The sequence below is a fragment of the Notolepis coatsorum genome (assembly GCF_963971535.1).
Source record: "Notolepis coatsorum genome assembly, chromosome: 14".
NCBI classification, from domain to species: Eukaryota; Metazoa; Chordata; class Actinopteri; order Aulopiformes; family Paralepididae; genus Notolepis; species Notolepis coatsorum.
The window spans coordinates 6,403,711-6,426,249 of record NC_140178.1 but is presented as its reverse complement, the minus strand read 5'-3'; the positions used below and the strand labels follow the sequence as shown (position 1 = coordinate 6,426,249).

General features: G+C 47.3%; 1 protein-coding gene across 1 annotated transcript in view; it reads right to left on the bottom strand.

The window, feature by feature from the left end:
• ttyh3a (tweety family member 3a) overlaps positions 1 to 22,539 on the bottom strand; it is a gene marked incomplete at its 3' end in the record, with an annotated part of 98,673 nt that overhangs the window by 22,207 nt on the left and 53,927 nt on the right. The window contains 4 exon segments of the mRNA XM_084328330.1: positions 12,729 to 12,865; positions 16,250 to 16,342; positions 20,389 to 20,481; positions 21,435 to 21,490. Coding sequence (XP_084184456.1) covers positions 12,729 to 12,865; positions 16,250 to 16,342; positions 20,389 to 20,481; positions 21,435 to 21,490 — 379 coding nt within the window.

Here is a 22,539-nt window from a genome sequence, read left to right as displayed (position 1 = left end):
AGAACAGCTTCCTCTGCAGTGAGCCTCGTCAACAAGAACAGCTCCCTCTGCAGTGAGCCTCGTCAACGAGAACAGCTTCCCCTGCAGTGAGCCTCGTCAACAAGAACAGCTTCCTCTGCAGTGAGCCTCGTCAACAAGAACAGCTTCCTCTGCAGTGAGCCTCGTCAACGAGAACAGCTTCCTCTGCAGTGAGCCTCATCAACAAGAACAGCTTCCTCTGCAGTGAGCTTCGTCAACGAGAACAGCTTCCTCTGCAGTGAGCCTCGTCAACAAGAACAGCTTCTTCTGCAGTGAGCCTCATCAACAAGAACAGCTTCCTCTGCAGTGAGCCTCGTCAACAAGAACAGCTTCCTCTGCAGTGAGCCTCGTCAACAAGAACAGCTTCCTCTGCAGTGAGCCTCGTCAACAAGAACAGCTTCCTCTGCAGTGAGCCTCGTCAACAAGAACAGCTTCCTCTGCAGTGAGCCTCGTCTACAAGAACAGCTTCCTCTGCAGTGAGCCTCGTCAACAAGAACAGCTTCCTCTGCAGTGAGCCTCGTCAACAAGAACAGCTTCCTCTGCAGTGAGCCTCGTCTACAAGAACAGCTTCCTCTGCAGTGAGCCTCGTCTACAAGAACAGCTTCCTCTGCAGTGAGCCTCGTCGACAAGAACAGCTTCCTCTGCAGTGAGCCTCGTCAACAAGAACAGCTTCCTCTGCAGTGAGCTTCATCAACGAGAACAGCTTCCTCTGCAGTGAGCCTCATCAACAAGAACAGCTTCCTCTGCAGTGAGCCTCGTCAACAAGAACAGCTTCCTCTGCAGTGAGCCTCGTCAACAAGAACAGCTTCCTCTGCAGTGAGCCTCGTCAACAAGAACAGCTTCCTCTGCAGTGAGCCTCGTCAACAAGAACAGCTTCCTCTGCAGTGAGCCTCGTCAACGAGAACAGCTTCCTCTGCAGTGAGCCTCGTCAACAAGAACAGCTTCCTCTGCAGTGAGCCTCGTCAACAAGAGCAGCTTCCTCTGCAGTGAGCCTCGTCAACAAGAACAGCTTCCTCTGCAGTGAGCCTCGTCCACAAGAACAGCTTCCTCTGCAGTGAGCCTCGTCAACGAGAACAGCTTCCTCTGCAGTGAGCCTCGTCAACAAGAACAGCTTCCTCTGCAGTGAGCCTCGTCAACGAGAACAGCTTCCTCTGCAGTGAGCCTCGTCAACAAGAACAGCTTCCTCTGCAGTGAGCCTCGTCAACAAGAACAGCTTCCTCTGCAGTGAGCCTCGTCAACAAGAACAGCTTCCTCTGCAGTGAGCCTCGTCAACGAGAACAGCTTCCTCTGCAGTGAGCCTCGTCAACAAGGCCACTGACACCCCCCACTGTGTTACATTACTGGACTATATATTTGTATATATACAATCAAAACTCTTCATACTTGTTCATTCTTTACTACATTATTTACTTTCACTTACATTCCTGCTCAATTGCACAACGCTTTTTATTTGTATTCTAATTAGTGTATATACCGTACTTTTCGGACTATAAGCCGCGGCTTTTCCCCCCATTTTTCGACCCTGCGGCTTATATAACGGTGCGGCTTATATGTGACTCGACGTGACCAAACCCGAAAATGTAAAAATCAAAATATTGCTTTTTTGACTGCATTGAAATGTTATTTATCTGTTCCCTTATTTGCCAAACTTAATACAACTTGTAAATGAGTTAATTCGTGTTATTTGTCCGACAGTATTGTGTCCCAATGCTAATTACATATGGTAATTAATCATTAAAACACCTGCGGCTTATAGTCCAGTGCGGCTTATATATGTACACATCATTCAATTTAGCTGCTGCGGCTTATAGTCAGGTGCGGCTTATAGTGCGAAAAGTACGGTATATGGTTATTAATTAATATATTATATTATATTAATATTAATAATATTAATAATTAGTGTATATACTCGACCACACCGTGCACAATTGTACAGCCCTGGCCTATTTTTATTTTATAATTCTATTCTATTCTACTTCTATTTAAATGTAGTTTATATTCCATTTCATCTTATTCTACCTTTCATTTTCATTAATCTACCGTAATTGTGTCCGTTAATGTCGCACCGAAAACGTCCAAATCAAATTCCGTGTATGTACCTATGTGTGTGTGTGTGTGTGTGTGTGTGTGTGTGTGTGTGTGTGTGTGTGTGTGTGTGTGTGTGTGTGTGTGTGTAAGACTACTTGGCAATAAAGAATCTTTCCGATTGTGATTCTTGACAGCGCTGCGCGGCCAGCCTCCGCCAGCAGGGGGAGCCCCTGGACCAGACGGCAGGGCAGAGCACAAAGAGGAGGCGCCACACGGTCACGTTTCCATTCAATTTCCTCACAGCCCGAGGGAGCAGAACCAGAGGAGCGCTCCCCGCTCCTTGATGTGGGGGGGGGGGGGGGGGGGGGTTGCATTTCTCTCCACCCGAGCTTCAAGGACGAGAACAAAGGAGGTAAAAATAGCCTCTCATTGTGTAAATTGGGTTCACGTTTCTGACGTTAAAAACGCACCGATTCTGCTGCTGGGCACAGAGGACAACTCTGGCATAATGCTCCTGGACTTTTACTTTTTTTTTTTAAATAGACAATTTGACACTTATTACTGTACATTTTACAGTATATATTACTGTATATTTGAGAATGTATATACATATCTTAGAATGTATATTATATAATGTATATGTATATAGAATGCATGTACATTTACTGTTAAAAAAGCTAAGAAAGGGATTAAAAGGAGGTGTGTTTCTATTATTGGGGTTAACTTGTGGAACAACAACGCTGATATACAGTTAAGAATCAGAGTCATTCGCTTTTGGTTTTTAAGAAAATGGTTTGTAAAGCTATTTGTGAAAACTACAAAGGTGAATAATACAGTTTTTTTTTTGCTATTTTCTTTTAGAATACTGTTTTGGAGTCTTAATTTTGTTAAGAATATAGGACAGGCATGTATAAGCATTATGCTTCAGTCTGTACCTTTTCCAGTCACTGTACAATCAAATATTGTTAAATGATTGTGCATATTGTATTGTGTTGTGTGAGATGATGACTCAATAAACTACTACTACTACTACTACTACTACTACTACTACTACAACTCGTACACCTTACTGTAAATTGTACCTAAATTGCACCTCATCCCATTTCTGCCTTGCACTATATAGTATTGTATATTAGTACACTGCATAGTATATTATATGGTAACTCAGTTACGTCTATTCTGCATCGAACATTGTACATATGTCTATACTGAACACTGTGACCTCATTTTTTTTACTTCTAATTTACATGCTATACTATGTTATTTTATTTCATACTTATCTTGTCTTGCACAGTCTCTGGAGCGTAACAGTAAGAAGCATTTTGTATAAAAGTATTCTGTACTTCTGTATGACAACTATTAAAGAAACTTGAAACTCCCTGACTGTATTTGTATTCTTATTTGTGATTTTTTTTGACTACCTAAATGTTTACTGTGCTGAATTTCCCTCAGGATCAATAAAGTACTTCTATTCTATTCTATTCTATTCTATTCTATTGTGTCTGTAACTCTGAAGCACAAAGGTCTGCAACAGTAAAGCACAAAGGTCTTGTGCTGAAGCCCAATAGCAGAGTCTGTCAGAGCAGAGCAGAACATGGTGAAATGTCTCCCTCTAGTGGCCATGGCGCCACATGGGGGGGGGTTCCCCGGCGTAACTAATCCATGACATCATAGCGTTGCCTCTCTACTGTAACAGACGGCACATTTACATACAGGAGGCACAGCAGCAGGGCGGCGAGTCACACGGTGAAGAAAAGGCCGTCGTAATCGGCAGCATCTTGAGTCAATTCTTCGCAAAGCCGTAAAGCTGTGAGGTCACAGAGGGGGGCCGTGAAGTCACACAGGGGGGGGGGGGGGGGGGGGGGCAGGAAGAATCTGCCTACATGGATCATAACACCACAAATAACACTGGGGGACGCCATCTTGCTTTACAACATGGAAGCTCCCGCTGAGATAGAGCTGAGGAGCCCGAGGAGGTGGTGTGTGTGTCTCTGTGTGTGTGTGTCTGTGTGTGTGTGTGTGTGTGTTTGTATCTGTGTCTCTGTGTGTGTGTGTGTGTGTGTGTGTCTCTGTGTGTGTGTCTCTGTGTGTGTCTCTGTGTGTGTCTGTGTGTGTGTCTGTGTGTGTGTGTCTGTGTGTGTCTGTGTGTGTGTGTCTCTCTGTATGTGTGTCTCTATGTGTCTCTGTGTGTGTGTGTGTGTCTGTGTGTGTCTGTGTGTGTTTGTATCTGTGTCTCTGTGTGTGTGTGTGTGTGTGTCTCTGTGTGTGTATATGTGTGTCTCTGTGTGTGTATATGTGTGTCTGTGTGTGTGTGTGTATATCTGTGTGTGTGTGTATTTCTGTGTGTCTCTGTGTGTGTGTGTGTGTGTGTGTGTATCTCTGTGTGTATATGGTGTGTGTGCGTCTGTGTGTCTGTGTATCTGTGTGCGTGTGTGTCTCTCTCTGCGTGTGCGTGTGTGTCTCTGTGTGTGTGTGTGTGTCTCTGTGTGTGTGTGTATCTGTGTCTGTGTGTGTGTGTGTGTATCTGTGTGTGTGTGTGTGTGTCTCTGTGTCTCTGAGTGTGTGTGTGGGTCAGACTAGCTGGAGGCCTGCTCTGCTCCTGGGTCAGACTAGCTGGAGGCCTGCTCTGCTCCTGGGTCAGACTAGCTGGAGGCCTGCTCTGCTCCTGGGTCAGACTAGCTGGAGGCCTGCTCTGCTCCTGGGTCAGACTAGCTGGAGGCCTGCTCTGCTCCTGGGTCAGACTAGCTGGAGGCCTGCTCCTGGGTCAGACTAGCTGGAGGCCTGCTCCTGGGTCAGACTAGCTGGAGGCCTGCTCTGCTCCTGGGTCAGACTAGCTGGAGGCCTGCTCTGCTCCTGGGTCAGACTAGCTGGAGGCCTGCTCCTGGGTCAGACTAGCTGGAGGCCAGGCTCCTGCTCCTGCTCCTGCTCCTGGGAACCCGTCCTGCTCTCAGGCCTCTGGGCTCTAATCCTCCCTGCCGCTCGATGGGAAGGAGACGGAACATCGGATGGATTTCATAGAACGACACAACAACCGCTCGGGCTTAGATTTAGGACGACTTTGAGCAATCAAGAGAGAGAGAGGGGGGGGGAGAGAGAGAGAGGGGGAGAGATAGATGGAGAGAGAGGGGGAGAGAGAGGAGAAGGAGAGAGAGTGAGAGAGAGGGAGAGGGCGAGAGATAGATAGAGAGAGGGCGAAAGAGGGGGGAGAGGGAGAGGCGGGGATAGGGAGACAGGGAAAGAGAGAGAAAATGAGAGGAGAGAGAGAGAGGAGAGAGAGAGAGATGGAGAGAGAGAGAGATGGAGATAACAGGAAGCCGTCTATTTGGGGGAAGCAGCTGGCGCCTCTGGCCACGTTCCCCGGGTGGGGGGTGGGTGGGGGGTGGGTGGGTGGGTGGGTGGGTGGTGGGTGGGTGGGGGGGAGACAGACAACACACCAGTCTTCTCTTCTCCAGCGAGGAAACAGGAAGTCCCCAACGCTGCTCAACACACCCATCGAGGGCGTAAAGAAAGAGCCCTTCATATAAACACAACAACACCGGGGGGGCGCTTCCGTTTGATTCGTACGACTCGTATATCTCTCGACCTCCGCGGTCCGTTTGGCGGTTTCGGCGTAAAATGGAGAGAAGTGAGAAAATGCAGTGAAATGGAAGAGACGATAAAATCTTTTACCGACGGCTCATTTCCTGCAGTTATTAGTCACCGTCACTCTCCCGCCCACCCCCCCCCCCTCCTAATGTACAGTGTCCTCCCCCTCGTATGTATATATTTTCTGTTATATTATTATCTCTGTTTAACAGTACTGTATTATTTGCATATCTTGTATGTCACAAATGTAACAGTACATGTCATAAATGTCACTATGAATTGAAAATGGGGGACCCTGATGTAAACAAGACGAAAGTCTTTCTCTGGTCTCCATCCCCTTAACAACTGTGTGTATTGAGCCGTACTGTATTGTACCCATGCTGCAATCTGTTAATAAGGTTTTCAATCAATCAATCAATCAATCAATCAATCAATCAAACCGTGTGCTGGATGTACGCCGGTGGTTCTGCGTTCACACTGCAGGCAAAACGTCTGATTTTCTTCCGCGCTCATGTGTGACTCAGATCAGATCTATTTCACGACAGTGTCAACGGGACACAAAATCTCGTCAAATCTGAGCTTTTTCAATTCTGATTCGGCACCACTTTGATATGTGGTGCTAAATCAGATACAGGTCTGATTATTTAATTTTTTTTTGCAATGTGACCTCTCAGTCTGAACAGTCGTGTCAGAATTCACGTGACTTTTACGTCACTCTTCTAGATTGACATTCATCACTTATTCTGCACTGGTGGGAGTCACTCTGTGAATATAAACATGGAAGACAGTGGATACAGACATGAAGACAGCTGTGATGGAGGTGGTCAGTGGATACAGACATGAAGACAGCTGTGATGGAGGTGGTCAGTGGATACAGACATGGAAGACAGCTGTGATGGAGGTGGTCAGTGGATACAGACATGGAGACAGCTGTGATGGAGGTGGTCAGTGGATACAGACATGAAGACAGCTGTGATGGAGGTGGTCAGTGGATACAGACATGAAGACAGCTGTGATGGAGGCGGTCAGTGGATACAGACATGGAAGACAGCTGTGATGGAGGTGGTCAGTGGATACAGACATGAAGACAGCTGTGATGGAGGTGGTCAGTGGATACAGACATGAAGACAGCTGTGATGGAGGTGGTCAGTGGATACAGACATGGAAGACAGCTGTGATGGAGGTGGTCAGTGGATAGACATGAAGACAGCTGTGATGGAGGTGGTCAGTGGATACAGACATGAAGACAGCTGTGATGGAGGTGGTCAGTGGATACAGACATGAAGACAGCTGTGATGGAGGTGGTCAGTGGATACAGACATGAAGACAGCTGTGATGGAGGCGGTCAGTGGATACAGACATGAAGACAGCTGTGATGGAGGTGGTGGTCAGTGGATACAGACATGAAGACAGCTGTGATGGAGGTGGTGGTCAGTGGATACAGACATGAAGACAGCTGTGATGGAGGTGGTCAGTGGATACAGACATGAAGACAGCTGTGATGGAGGTGGTCAGTGGATACAGACATGAAGACAGCTGTGATGGAGGTGGTCAGTGGATACAGACATGAAGACAGCTGTGATGGAGGTGGTCAGTGGATACAGACATGAAGACAGCTGTGATGGAGGTGGTCAGTGGATACAGACATGAAGACAGCTGTGATGGAGGTGGTCAGTGGATACAGACATGAAGACAGCTGTGATGGAGGTGGTCAGTGGATACAGACATGAAGACAGCTGTGATGGAGGTGGTCAGTGGATACAGACATGAAGACAGCTGTGATGGAGGTGGTCAGTGGATACAGACATGAAGACAGCTGTGATGATGGTGGTCAGTGGATACAGACATGAAGACAGCTGTGATGGAGGTGGTCAGTGGATACAGACATGAAGACAGCTGTGATGGAGGTGGTCAGTGGATACAGACATGAAGACAGCTGTGATGGAGGTGGTGGTCAGTGGATACAGACATGAAGACAGCTGTGATGGAGGTGGTGGTCAGTGGATACAGACATGAAGACAGCTGTGATGGAGGTGGTCAGTGGATACAGACATGAAGACAGCTGTGATGGAGGTGGTCAGTGGAGGGACAGTGAGGTGTTTACCTTATACGTATTTGGGGAGATACTTCTGTACAAGCAAAAACTTGAGGAGACGTATCATAACCGGTCTGTGTTTGAAAGCAAATTCAAAGAGGAAATGTCTCTCTTTCACCCCCTCCTCGCCCCCATTATCATCTGCTCACAGATTGGCCTCCACTGCACATCAACTTATAAATGAAACCATAAACGGTCAGGTGGCGTAGCGGAGATTGCGCTCGTCACCAATGCAAGAGGCTGCGGTCTCGACTCCCGGAGTCAGCATTGCCTTGGGGCTCGGGCTGATCGCTATACTAACTCGTTTGGCTGGGTTAGGGGGAGGGGAGCCGTGGGTGGGAAACTGGCGTTGTGGACAGCGACGCCTACAGGTCAGGTCTGGGGCGCTTGCTCAGCGGAGGCAGGACTTGAGGAAGGCAGCGTGACCTCCCACGCGTTACACTTCACCAATGAGAGTCCTCGCTGCCAGGTCGCTGCACGTGTCGGAGGAAGCGTGCGGATGACTTCAGGGTTCCCTTGTACCGACCAGTAGGAGAACATGCGCACAACAACCAGGTAGGGGAGGGGGGGGAATTGGCACAACGACAAAATTGGGACGGGGAGAAAACAGAGAAAAATCGGAGAAAGAGAGATTAAAAAAAAAAAAAAAAAAAAAAAAAAAATGTGACTTCAGTGTCCTCAATGTTTAATGTGCGCATGATGCGGGTCAGTTCAGGAGCGGGACCGGTTCACACTGGAATCTGATATTAATATAATATATAATAATTTATAATAATTTAGGACCTGCTCAGAGGTCATCAATCGGCACACATGCGATGCATGCATGCAATTCGTATCTGCGATTAACCCATCCCGTCGTCCTTCCCCCCCAAGGGCAGCCGGGAGCAGACAGGCGTCAACGTGAGCCGCGCCAGGGGACCAATCCAAGTGCTCCTGTCCGTCTTCGTCAAGGACGCCACAGCGTTAGCGATCTGTTGTTGTGCATGTTTTTCCATTGGGTTTTATCTTATCGGGGGGGAAACCCTTGCGAGCACGGGGAGAACATGCAAACTCCACACAGAAAGGCCTGGGAGATACCCCACCTGGGTACCTGGCATCATGGAAACCTGGTCCCCAAGCGGGAATCGAACCCTGGACCTTCTTGCTGTGAGGCGACAGTGTTAACCACTACACCACCGTGCCGCTTGTAATTAATTGTATTAGCCAAGCCAATAATGTGATCTTTCATAATAGCATAGGTTAGTTTAGCTATAGTATAGTTTCTATAAAGGCTTGAATGACCTTGCGACTGAGAAACAATAAACCTACACGCCTTGATGAGGCTGAAACCGGCTAGAACTGAATCGACGCGTCGGTGGCTCGTGGAGGCTACTCCTCGTCTGATCAAGAGATAGAATGTCCACAAGGTCCGTTGCAATAATACTTCCCCAGTGGGTTTATTTTTTTACCACACAATTACCAATATGCACAATTTGCATGTAATATATAAAGTAAACGCTACTACTAGGGATGTCCGATATTATCGGCCGATATCGGCAGTAAAATGTGATATCGGAAAATATCGGTATCGGTAAAAAAAAACAAAAAAACTTTTTTTTTTTTTTTTTTTTTTTATTTAACCTTTATTTACCCAGGCAAGCAAGTAAGAACAAATTCTTATTTTATTTATTGTCAAAAGTATGCATGTTGGTTTAATTCAACAACAAGAGATATGTAATGATCCACTTTTTTCTCCCATTTTCTATATTTTCTCCCATCCCAATTTCGTATCATCCACTTCAACCCTCCCCTGTCACGAACGCTGTTTCTTGCCTCCCACAAGCCGGCTGCAATGTGGACTAAGTCATACATAGCACAAGTCCCCTCCGGTACTTGAGGTAACAGCAGTCGCATCTTTTCACCTGCGCAGCTCGATCTCTCAGTGGCGAGGAGTAACGCGTGGGAGGCTCACGCTGCCCCCGACACTTCCTGATTCTACTGCGCAGGCGCACCAACCGACACAATGCCCGATCCCCACCCATCAGTTTCCCACCCCCTAATACGGCCAATGTGTATTAGTATGAACGACCAGCTAAACTGAAAGCAATGTGGAGCGCTGGGCTCGAACAGGCGAGCCCAGCGTCTCTGCATTCGTGGCGAGCGCCTTGCACACTACGCCACGTAGCCGCCCCATATGTAATGTTAATTTTTACTTTTTTAATTATCATATTTTGCACAGATAATGCTTACATTTAGAAAGCCCTTTGAATGCATCCAGTGAAATTATTAGTTACCTGAAATTATTCCGTTTTTTTGGGGGGAAACCCTGCATATATCGGTATCGGTTGATATCGGTATCGGAAATTAAGAGTTGGACAATATCGGAATATCGGTATCGGTAAAAAAGCCAATATCGAGCATCCCTAGCTACTACCTTTAAGTGAACAAACACCACAACCAAAACGACGTCCACGAAACGACGGTCAAAAAACGGTATACTCTTTGCCGGTTACACACACACACACACACGTGCATGCCATCAGTCCCATACTCATCATTAAGTAGCCAGGTAAGCCACCTACTTGTCAGTCTGAACTGCTGCCATGAACCCAACTTCTCATAGGCATGGAATGGTACCATAAACAATGTATACAAATACGGAAATGCAAACTAAATAAATGGAATATGAACTATGGCACATCTAAACCAACAAATTGGCTCTAACGGTTTCCTTTCACTATTATTCCACTCACTAGCCGTCGAGCCCAATAACGGGAACGTGTGAGAATGACTCGCTCTCTCTCTCGTCGTTCTGGACTATAATTCACATGGAACGGTAATAATCTGCTCCGACGGGAGGATGGCGCGTTAACGTCAGACCGGGCGCTCCATGGCCTAACACGCTCAGACGCGGAGGTACTTCCACGTGAAACACATCGTGCCCGTGTATCGAAAGCAGTTCGGCACTTCCTTCGGTCAGTCCTCCTTCCAGTTTCCAGTTTGCTGCTCCCGGCGGTTGGAACGAGATGCAGAAGACTTTGAAAATGGAGTATGGGGATATGGGGATATATATATATGGGGATATATGTGAATATATATGGGTATATATATGGGTATATATATGGGTATATAGATGGGGATATATATGGGGATATATATGGGGATATATATGGGTATATATATGGGTATATATATGGGTATATATATGGGTATATATGTGGGTATATATATGGGTATATATATGGGGATATGGGGATATATATGGTTATATATGTGGGTATATATATGGGTATATATGTGGGTATATATATGGGTATATATGTGGGTATATATATGGGTATATGGGGATATATATATGGATATATATATATGGGTATATATGTGGGTATATATATGGGTATATATATGGGTATATATGTGGGTATATATATGGGGATATGGGTATATATATGGGTATATATATGTGGGTATATATATGGGTATATATATGGGTATATATGTGGGTATATATATGGGTATATATGTGGGTATATATATGGGTATATATATGGGTATATATATGGGTATATATGTGGGTATATATGTGGGTATATATGTGTGCCCTCAGCTCACCTCTTGGCCCCCCAGGTGTGGGTATATATGTGTGCCCTCAGCTCACCTCTTGGCCCCCCAGGTGTGGGTATATATGTGTGCCCTCAGCTCACCTCTTGGCCCCCCAGGTGTGGGTATATATGTGTGCCCTCACCTCTTGGCCCCCCAGGTGTGGGTATATATGTGTGCCCTCAGCTCACCTCTTGGCCCCCCAGGTGTGGGTATATATGTGTGCCCTCAGCTCACCTCTTGGCCCCCCAGGTGTGGGTATATATGTGTGCCCTCAGCTCACCTCTTGGCCCCCCAGGTGTGGGTATATATGTGTGCCCTCACCTCTTGGCCCCCCAGGTGTGGGTATATCTCACCTCTTGGCCCCCCAGGTGTGGGTATATATGTGTGCCCTCACCTCTTGGCCCCCCAGGTGTGGGTATATATGTGTGCCCTCAGCTCACCTCTTGGCCCCCCAGGTGTGGGTATATATGTGTGCCCTCAGCTCACCTCTTGGCCCCCCAGGTGTGTGCCCTCAGCTCACCTCTTGGCCCCCCAGGTGTGGGTATATATGTGTGCCCTCAGCTCACCTCTTGGCCCCCCAGGTGTGGGTATATATGTGTGCCCTCAGCTCACCTCTTGGCCCCCCAGGTGTGGGTATATATGTGTGCCCTCACCTCTTGGCCCCCCAGGTGTGTGCCCTCACCTCTTGGCCCCCCAGGTGTGGGTATATATGTGTGCCCTCACCTCTTGGCCCCCCAGGTGTGGGTATATATGTGTGCCCTCAGCTCACCTCTTGGCCCCCCAGGTGTGGGTATATATGTGTGCCCTCACCTCTTGGCCCCCCAGGTGTGGGTATCTCACCTCTTGGCCCCCCAGGTGTGGGTATATATGTGTGCCCTCACCTCTTGGCCCCCCAGGTGTGGGTATATATGTGTGCCCTCAGCTCACCTCTTGGCCCCCCAGGTGTGGGTATATATGTGTGCCCTCACCTCTTGGCCCCCCAGGTGTGGGTATATATGTGTGCCCTCAGCTCACCTCTTGGCCCCCCAGGTGTGGGTATATATGTGTGCCCTCAGCTCACCTCTTGGCCCCCCAGGTGTGGGTATATATGTGTGCCCTCAGCTCACCTCTTGGCCCCCCAGGTGTGGGTATATATGTGTGCCCTCACCTCTTGGCCCCCCAGGTGTGTGCCCTCACCTCTTGGCCCCCCAGGTGTGGGTATATATGTGTGCCCTCACCTCTTGGCCCCCCAGGTGTGGGTATATATGTGTGCCCTCACCTCTTGGCCCCCCAGGTGTGGGTATATATGTGTGCCCTCACCTCTTGGCCCCCCAGGTGTGGGTATATATGTGTGCCCTCAGCTCACCTCTTGGCCCCCCAGGTGTGGGTATATATGTGTGCCCTCAGCTCACCTCTTGGCCCCCCAGGTGTGTGCCCTCACCTCTTGGCCCCCCAGGTGTGCGGCACGCTGCAGACGATGGAGGTGAACATGAGCGCGGTGATGAAGGAGAAGAGGAGCAGGTAGATGACGCCCTCCAGCCCGTCGTAGCAGAGCCCCGTCACGGCCTGCACGTAGTCCTGGGGGGGGGGGGGGGGGGGGGGGGTAGAGCGTGTTATTATTATTATTATTATTATTAGTTCAGGGTAGCTGCAGTTTTTAATACTACTTAAAAGCTAAATGTGTTTTGCTGGGGTTAGGGTCTTTACTCTAGGCTACATTTGAAATAGACCCCTTCCACCTGATGGACACATATCACCTGTATTACGTAAGGGATAATATATAGCTACGAGGTCATTGTCGCAAAATAATTGACCGACACGGAGTTTAAAATACCGAGCCGCCTCGCCGAGGTGTTTTAAACGTCAGTGTAGGTCAATTATTTGCAACAATGACCGAGTATAGGCTATACATTATCCCGCTTATTACATGGCTAACATACTAACAATATACCTAATTCATTTTACACCATCGACAAGACGAGATCAAATGCAGACGCAGTTGTTCTGTGGCTCCGCTGTCAGCCCAAATAAAGTGATTATTATTATCGCCGGCAGCCCGGCAGGTGTGTCTGATTGCACTGAAACATTGTGTGTCAGTGGGGCTTGATTACTCCAGCTGCGAAAAACAATAATCACCGGTGGTTATCGAAAAAGAACTCACCGCTGTCAGGGGCTATTGACCAATCACAATCAAGCAGTTCGGCGAATGTTAAAACGCCATGTAATAATATGCTTTATTATATATATACCGTAATTCCTCTAATAGTAACCCTGGCTTGTATTTGTTTCAACTGTAGCGGATACCAGGCTTGTATTAGAAGGAGGCATGTATAAGAGAGAGGCCTATATTTCTAATTTTCAAACAGATCATAATGAATAAATCAAAATTTTGTGTCAGTTTGAACCCAGTAAAATGTACTGGGTTCATTTATTGAAACCAAGTACTGTATGAAATGCAGTAGTAAACAGTGCAATTACAGGTGGTCAAAAAAGTTAAATAAAGTAAAATAGTACAATCACAATACTGGTATAATAATAATAATAACTTCGTTTTATACAATTCTGAGGTAGGCTTACTCTCTTGGTAAACATTAACACCATACCATTATATGGTATTTACTGCACAGCCAGGCCAGCATATAACAACAATAACAAAATATATTGCCTATGGTAAATCCGTTGAGGGAAATACCGTAATTCCTCTACATGAAACCCGGCTTGTATTAGGAGGCCGGCTTATAATTGCTTAGCTCAACAGCGCACCCGGTCATTAATAGAGACCCGGTTTTTAATTGAATACCGGTTACTATTAGAGGAATTACGGTACATATAATAGAACTGCTCCATATGGATTCTAATATATCATGATTTAAGTACTGTAGTTTTAATGTAGTTGGTGTTTTTTTTTTTTATATAGTGGTCTTTTCTATTGTAGTTTTAACGAAGCTGGTGTTTTTTTTATAGTGGCGAGTGTCTATGTATTGTGACTGTATGTGTGTCTTTTAACCACACTGCACAAAGGAAGTTTCCGAAAGGAAAATAAAGTAAAGTTGGAAAAAAAAAAAAAAAACATTAATTCATAGAGATGGATTTATGGCGTGATGTCATTTGCGGTCCACCACCAGGACATACATATATATTTAATAAATGCTTACTTTATATATATCTATCCACATGTCTGTACATGCCTTCCTTTTTACATATCTGTAGATACTATATCTGTACGTATCCCTTACCTACTCTTACTAGTTACACTGCTGGCCAGTATGACTTACTGCCATAGTGTCTTTATACCTGTATCACTGTACATATTAATACTACAACTCTGTATGTACATACCCCTGATTAGCACTACACTCAGTAGTACTAGTTTAAATATTTCATTCCCCGTTTTATCACCTGTATATTGTATATTACTGTTACACTTTACTGCTACATTTGCACTCTGGTTGTATGCCAGACGTATTTTCGTTGTGCTGTACTTGTGCTGCATGATGACAATACATTAGAATCTAATATAATTAGGGATGGTCGATATTATCGGCCGATAATGGCATTAAAATGTAATATCGGAAGTTATCGGTTTTCAAATAATTTATTTAAGCATTATTTACCCAAGCAAGCAAGTAAGAACAAATTCTTATTTTATTTATTGTCAAAAGTATGCATAATGTTGTGTTAACAAGAGATAGGTAATGTTAATTACCTGAAATTATTCAGTTTTTTGGGGGGTGAAACCCTGCATATATCGCTACCGGTTGATATCGGTATCAGAAATTAAGAGTTGGACAATATCGGTATATATATCGGATATCGGTAAAAAAAAAAAGCCAATATCAAACATCCCTAAATATAATCTAATTGAAGAGGCACTGGGGGCGACAGGGTTAAAGGGAGAAGGAATGCGAGGAGCTCAGTCTCCCTGCCGACGCGGATAACAAACAGCGCCCCAGAGTGCAGGCCAGGGGGCAGGGCAACACGGTACAGAGCACTCAAGAGCAGGGCAGCCGAGATGAAAGGGACTCACACCCACACCCACGCGCAGCCACCGCGGGCACAAAGGCCCAGCGGCAGCCGACTATGGACTCCTCAAGAGGCGCGTAGGCGGTTTAACCCCGGCCTGACCCCCGGTGGGTGACTGTGATCGGAGTCGACGCCACGTCGTGCGGTCGCAGCAGCATCCCGGACAACAGAACAGCGGAAGCGCGGTTTCACTCGTTAACAACTCTCTCCACTGCAACAAGCCGTCACAGCGAATCAACTCCCAGGCAACATCACGTAACATACATAGTACTTCTTGTTGGAACTGTACATTAGCCACTTATGTTATTTATATTTTATAATAGTGTAATATCTGCATCCGGTTATCTGCATACCTTTTTAGAATTGTATATAGTCATCTTGATGTTATCTGTGTTGGCAGGGAGACTGAGCTCCTCCTCGTGGCCTTCTCCTCCCCCTCGAGTGTACATAGTTATACAGTATACAGTATATCGTTTCTGTCAGGATCTCTGGTAAACAGTACGGTATATTTGCATATCTTGTATGTCATAAATGTAACAGTACTGTATATCTGTATGTTGCGTAATGTCATAAATGTCATAATGATGAATTGAAAATGGGGGACCCTGATGTAAACAAGACGAAAGTCTTTCTCTGGTCTGCATCCCCTTAACAATTGTGTGTATTGAGCCGTGCTGTATTGTACCCATTCTGCAATCTGTTAATAAAATGTTCAATCAATCAATCAATATCTTATTTTATATTATATTATATCGGATGCCGCTACGGTCGACGAACCACAACGAGGTGAATTTCACTCTTTATTGTTTTGCTGTAAAAGATACCGAATGACGTCGTGACAATAAAGGAATCTGAATCCGAGGCCCTTCTCCCGTCACCAGACACGGTGCCACCCTGGGGAGCGAGGCTGCCCCCCCCCCCCCCCCTCGCACGCCTCACCATGTGCAGGCTGCGGCAGTCCACCAGGGCGGTGAGCTGGTGCAGGCTGATCTCTGTGGTGTTCAGCACCCCCTGGATCTCCTCCAGACTCCCCTGGAAGAGGAAGAGACAGACAAGCAGAGAGACAGAGAGACAGAGAGACAGACAGACAGACAGACAGACAGACAGACAGACAGACAGACAGACAGACAGACAGACGGACAGACAGACGGACAGACAGACAGACAGAGACAGACAGACAGACGGACAGACGGAGAGACAGACAGACAGACAGACAGACAGACAGACAGACAGACAGACAGACGGAGAGACAGACAGACAGACAGACAGACAGACAGACAGACAGAGAGACAGAGAGACAGACAGACGGAGAGACAGACAGACAGGTTAGGGCTCGATTTAACATAACAAATTAGACGGCGGTAAGCAAGCTTTGTGTATTTCTTTGTACGCTATCGTGCGTATGTACAATCTGTTGCATTAATGGCCCCGGGTGTTTCACAGCAGAGTCTCTGGAGACGGGCGATTAGTACATTACGCTGCCGCTGACTCGACCAGGCCAGCGTAGCTCTCTGCTCATTCTCAATATTTTATCACTTATTACCATTTCATGTTGAGGTTTACTTGGTGTTATGTTGCTGGTTTAGCTGCAGGAAGCATGAGCCTAACGTTCTCCCTTCCTGTCCATCATGTGGACTATCTGTACGAACCAGGCTACTAGATTCACATTTACAGGTTTGTTATGAACCAGATAACGGATTGTTTCATCTGTCCTGACTGTGGTGGTTTCAGCTGTCTGTCCTGACTGTGGTGGTTTCAGCTGTCCTGACTGTGGTGGTTTCAGCTGTCTGTCCTGACTGTGGTGGTTTCAGCTGTCTGTCCTGACTGTGGTGGTTTCAGCTGTCTGTCCTGACTGTGATGGTTTCAGCTGTCCTGACTGTGGTGGTTTCAGCTGTCTGTCCTGACTGTGGTGGTTTCAGCTGTCTGTCCTGACTGTGATGGTTTCAGCTGTCTGTCCTGACTGTGGTGGTTTCAGCTGTCCTGACTGTGGTGGTTTCAGCTGTCTGTCCTGACTGTGGTGGTTTCAGCTGTCCTGACTGTGGTGGTTTCAGCTGTCTGTCCTGACTGTGGTGGTTTCAGCTGTCTGTCCTGACTGTGGTGGTTTCAGCTGTCTGTCCTGACTGTGGTGGTTTCAGCTGTCCTGACTGTGGTGGTTTCAGCTGTCCTGACTGTGGTGGTTTCAGCTGTCCTGACTGTGGTGGTTTCAGCTGTCTGTCCTGACTGTGATGGTTTCATCTGTCTGTCCTGACTGTGATGGTTTCATCTGTCCTGACTGTGATGGTTTCAGCTGGCTGTCCTGACTGTGATGGTTTCAGCTGTCTGTCCTGACTGTGATGGTTTCATCTGTCCTGACTGTGATGGTTTCAGCTGGCTGTCCTGACTGTGATGGTTTCATCTGTCCTGACTGTGGTGGTTTCAGCTGTCCTGACTGTGATGGTTTCAGCTGTCCTGACTGTGATGGTTTCAGCTGTCCTGACTGTGATGGTTTCAGCTGTCCTGACTGTGGTGGTTTCAGCTGTCTGTCCTGACTGTGGTGGTTTCAGCTGTCCTGACTGTGGTGGTTTCAGCTGTCCTGACTGTGGTGGTTTCAGCTGTCTGTCCTGACTGTGGTGGTTTCAGCTGTCTGTCCTGATTGTGATGGTTTCAGCTGTCCTGACTGTGGTGGTTTCAGCTGTCCTGACTGTGGTGGTTTCAGCTGTCTGTCCTGACTGTGGTGGTTTCAGCTGTCCTGACTGTGATGGTTTCAGCTGTCTGTCCTGATTGTGATGGTTTCAGCTGTCTGTCCTGACTGTGATGGTTTCAGCTGTCCTGACTGTGGTGGTTTCAGCTGTCCTGACTGTGGTGGTTTCAGCTGTCTGTCCTGACTGTGGTGGTTTCAGATGTCTGTCCTGACTGTGGTGGTTTCAGATGTCTGTCCTGACTGTGGTGGTTTCAGATGTCTGTCCTGACTATGGTGGTTTCAGCTGTCTGTCCTGACTGTGGTGGTTTCAGCTGTCCTGACTGTAGTGGTTTCAGCTGTCCTGACTGTGGTGGTTTCAGCTGTCTGTCCTGATTGTGATGGTTTCAGCTGTCCTGACTGTGGTGGTTTCAGCTGTCTGTCCTGACTGTGGTGGTTTCAGCTGTCTGTCCTGACTGTGATGGTTTCAGCTGTCTGTCCTGATTGTGATGGTTTCAGCTGTCCTGACTGTGGTGGTTTCAGCTGTCCTGACTGTGATGGTTTCAGCTGTCTGTCCTGACTGTGGTGGTTTCAGCTGTCTGTCCTGACTGTGGTGGTTTCAGCTGTCTGTCCTGACTGTGATGGTTTCAGCTGTCCTGACTGTGATGGTTTCAGCTGTCCTGACTGTGGTGGTTTCAGATGTCTGTCCTGACTGTGGTGGTTTCAGCTGTCTGTCCTGACTGTGATGGTTTCAGCTGTCCTGACTGTGATGGTTTCAGCTGTCCTGACTGTAGTGGTTTCAGATGTCTGTCCTGACTATGGTGGTTTCAGCTGTCCTGACTGTGGTGGTTTCAGCTGTCTGTCCTGACTGTGATGGTTTCAGCTGTCTGTCCTGACTGTGGTGGTTTCAGCTGTCTGTCCTGACTGTGGTGGTTTCAGCTGTCCTGACTGTGGTGGTTTCAGCTGTCCTGACTGTGATGGTTTCAGCTGTCTGTCCTGACTGTGGTGGTTTCAGCTGTCTGTCCTGACTGTGGTGGTTTCAGCTGTCCTGACTGTGGTGGTTTCAGCTGTCCTGACTGTGGTGGTTTCAGCTGTCTGTCCTGACTGTGATGGTTTCAGCTGTCTGTCCTGACTGTGGTGGTTTCAGCTGTCTGTCCTGACTGTGATGGTTTCAGCTGTCTGTCCTGACTGTGGTGGTTTCAGCTGTCTGTCCTGACTGTGGTGGTTTCAGCTGTCCTGACTGTGATGGTTTCAGCTGTCTGTCCCGACTGTGGTGGTTTCAGCTGTCTGTCCTGACTGTGGTGGTTTCAGCTGTCTGTCCTGACTGTGGTGGTTTCAGCTGTCCTGACTGTGGTGGTTTCAGCTGTCCTGACTGTGATGGTTTCAGCTGTCTGTCCTGACTGTGGTGGTTTCAGCTGTCTGTCCTGACTGTGGTGGTTTCAGCTGTCCTGACTGTGATGGTTTCAGCTGTCTGTCCTGACTGTGATGGTTTCAGTGTGATGGACAGAGAATGATATTATGTACCTTTCCTTCAGAGTGACCTTTACCGTCTCCTCAAGGACAGCCTCCATTATTCCCCCCTCCCCCCGCCCGCAAATATCACTACAGTCCTCACGGTAAACACTGTCTGATGGCACGATATGAATGTTTCCACGAGTTCAGCACATATTTCTCTCTCTCTCTACCCCCTCCTCTCTCTCTCTGTGTCTCTCTCTCCCCCCTCTCTCTCTCTCTCTTAGGGCTGAGCCCAAACGTTCGGACCTTCGTTCGTTACGTTGGCATTCGAATTTTAAATCAACATTACAAATTTATTTTTTAATACTCATTTAATCAGATTAATCACTTTATTCAAATTGAGGATTTAGTTTGAGGATATTTATAAAAAATTAGAAATAATTCTTTTTTTGGATTTCTTTTATAGTATTATTAAAAACGAAGGTTCAAACGTCCGTTCGAAAAACCCTGATGAAGTTCGAAACCCAAAAACAGGCTTCGGGGAAACAGCCCTACTCTCTCTCTCTCTCTCTCCCTCTCTCTCTCTCTCCCCCCCCACCCCCACGTCAGCCCTCATTTGTCCCCCTGTGCAGACAGTGGAAGGACTCGTCCCGGGACAATACAGGGTCCAGGTGGGCAGGTGGGCAGCAGGGGGTGAATGGTGTCACACAGGGTCCAGGTGTGTGTGTGTGTGTGTGAATGGAGGGTGAAGAATGGAGGGTGAAGAATGGAGGGTGAAGAATGGAGGGTGAAGAATGGAGGGTGAAGAATGGAGGGTGAAGAATGGAGGGTGAAGAATGGAGGGTGAAGAATGGAGGGTGAAGAATGGAGGGTGAAGAATGGAGGGTGAAGAATGGAGGGATGAGGCTGAAAGGGATGAGGCCGGGAGGGATGAAGAATGGAGGGATGAGGGAGGGAGGGAACACACCTTGGACAGGGGATACTCTCTGGTGGACGAGCGCATCAGCTCCGACACGTCGTCCTGCATCTCCACCAGGGCCTTGTGGCTCCCAGACAGCTTCTGGAGAGACGAGACGACACACAACACTGGACCGGTTACACCACCAGAACCATCACTTAAACACCTCCTCCCTTTTGTCAGATATCACCAGAGCTGTAGTCGTGATGCTGGTGTTAACCCTTTCACTGCCACACGACAGAAGGTTAGCCCTTTACTATCACACAACCGACGGCCCTTTACTATCACACAAATGATGGAGCATCGCCGTCGGTTGTGTGATAGTAAAGGGCTAACCTTCTGTATTGTCACAGTGAAAGGGTTAACCGGCTGTCGTGTGGCAGTGAAAGGGTTAATCTGTGTTCAGTCCTAAGGTAACGATTCAACTGCAGCGATTTGAAAATTTAAGAATCAATTCAAATTTTATTTACATTTTTTTTAATGTCGATTTTTTATTGACCTATAGTCCATTCATGCTGAGTGAATCAGTTCCCCCAGCCACATTTGTGTATACTTTTTTTTGGGGGGGAATTAACTGATCGAAAATTAATCGAATCGAATCGTGGTCAAATGAAGATATTTCACGATGCATTGAATCGTTGCCTGAAGAATTGTAATCTAATCAAAACGCTGTGGGGTCGAATCGTTACACCCCCTAGTGTTCAGGCATCCAACGAGTACATTACTTGCCCACCGCCCCCCACTTGCTTTTTTCTATGTTTTTTTTTTTACAGAAATAAAACCCATTTCGTTTATTTTCACATATCAGTGGCCACATTCATCAAATAAAAAAACCTCTAATTTGTAAAATACTGAGCGTGTTATCAATGCAACATTAGAAACTGAATGTGTCGGCGCGGACAGCAGATCTATTGTATAGGTCGCAGTTAAAGGAACACGTCAACACACGCTAGCAATAATGTTGGTTAAAGTGTGTGATTGACCAGTTGTGGCGTTGGGGGTGAAAGGACACAGAGGAGTGAGAGAAGAGTTTAGTCCCATCATGGACCACAAACCTGCTGGAATGGGTTGGTTTGATCGGAGCTGCATCTCAGGTAGTACTGCAGGATATCTGACAATGGAAATAAAACAAGAGAATATTAGCAAGGACCACAAGAAATCACAGTAAAGAGTTTGGTCTATCAATACTACGATTCAAGAGTGTATTCATGTACGTAGCTTTTTTTTTTATCTATTTTTTCTCCCCATTTTTCTATTTTTCTCCCGTCCCCAATTTCGTATCGTCCAATCCTACCCTCCCCTGTCTCGAACGTTGTTAGGCCATGCCTCCCACAGGCCGGCTGCAATGAGGACGAAGCCTTACATCACGTGTCCCCTCCGGTACACGAGGAGGCAGCCGTCGCATCTTTTCACCTGAACAGCGCGATCTCTCAGCGTCGAGGGGGTCTGCGTGGGAGGCTCACGCTGCCCCCGTTGCTTCCTTATTCTACTGCGCAGGCGCACCAACCGACCTGTAGGAGTCGCTGTCCACAACGTCCGATCCCCACCAACCAGCCTCCCACCCCCTAATACTGCCAATTGTATTAGTATGAAAGACCAGCCAAGCTGGTAGCAACGCCGAGAGCTGGGCTCGAACCCAGCATCTCCTGCGTTGGTGGCGAGCGCCTTGCCCACTGTGCCACCTAGCCGCCCCATGTACGTAGCTTTTAACCTACTTTATTTATTCAGGGACAGTTGGTGAGCATGTATGTAACACCCTGCTTCACACATGCAAGGTGCCGACCTGCTCATCGGGAGCAATTAGGGGTTCAGTGTCTCGCTCAAGGACACTTTGACACACTGCCGGAATCAAACCGGGAAGCTTCCGACTACCAGACGACTGCTCTACCTCCTGAGCCACTGTCGCCCCCCACTGCTGCACCCGATACGTTTGTAATCCGTCCAGGAGCCGAGCTTTAGAGCCGGAGGAAGTGCTCTTTATTGACATCATCCTGTCCCCCCCAGGGGGTCCTTTAGACAGAGCCCCCATCCACTCAACAACCGTGACCAGTGTCTGTGTAGTCTCTCTCTCTCTCTCTCCAGTGTCGTGTGTAGTCTCTCTCTCTCAATTCAATTCAATTCAATTCAAATGGCTTTATTGGCATGACGTACTTCTACATG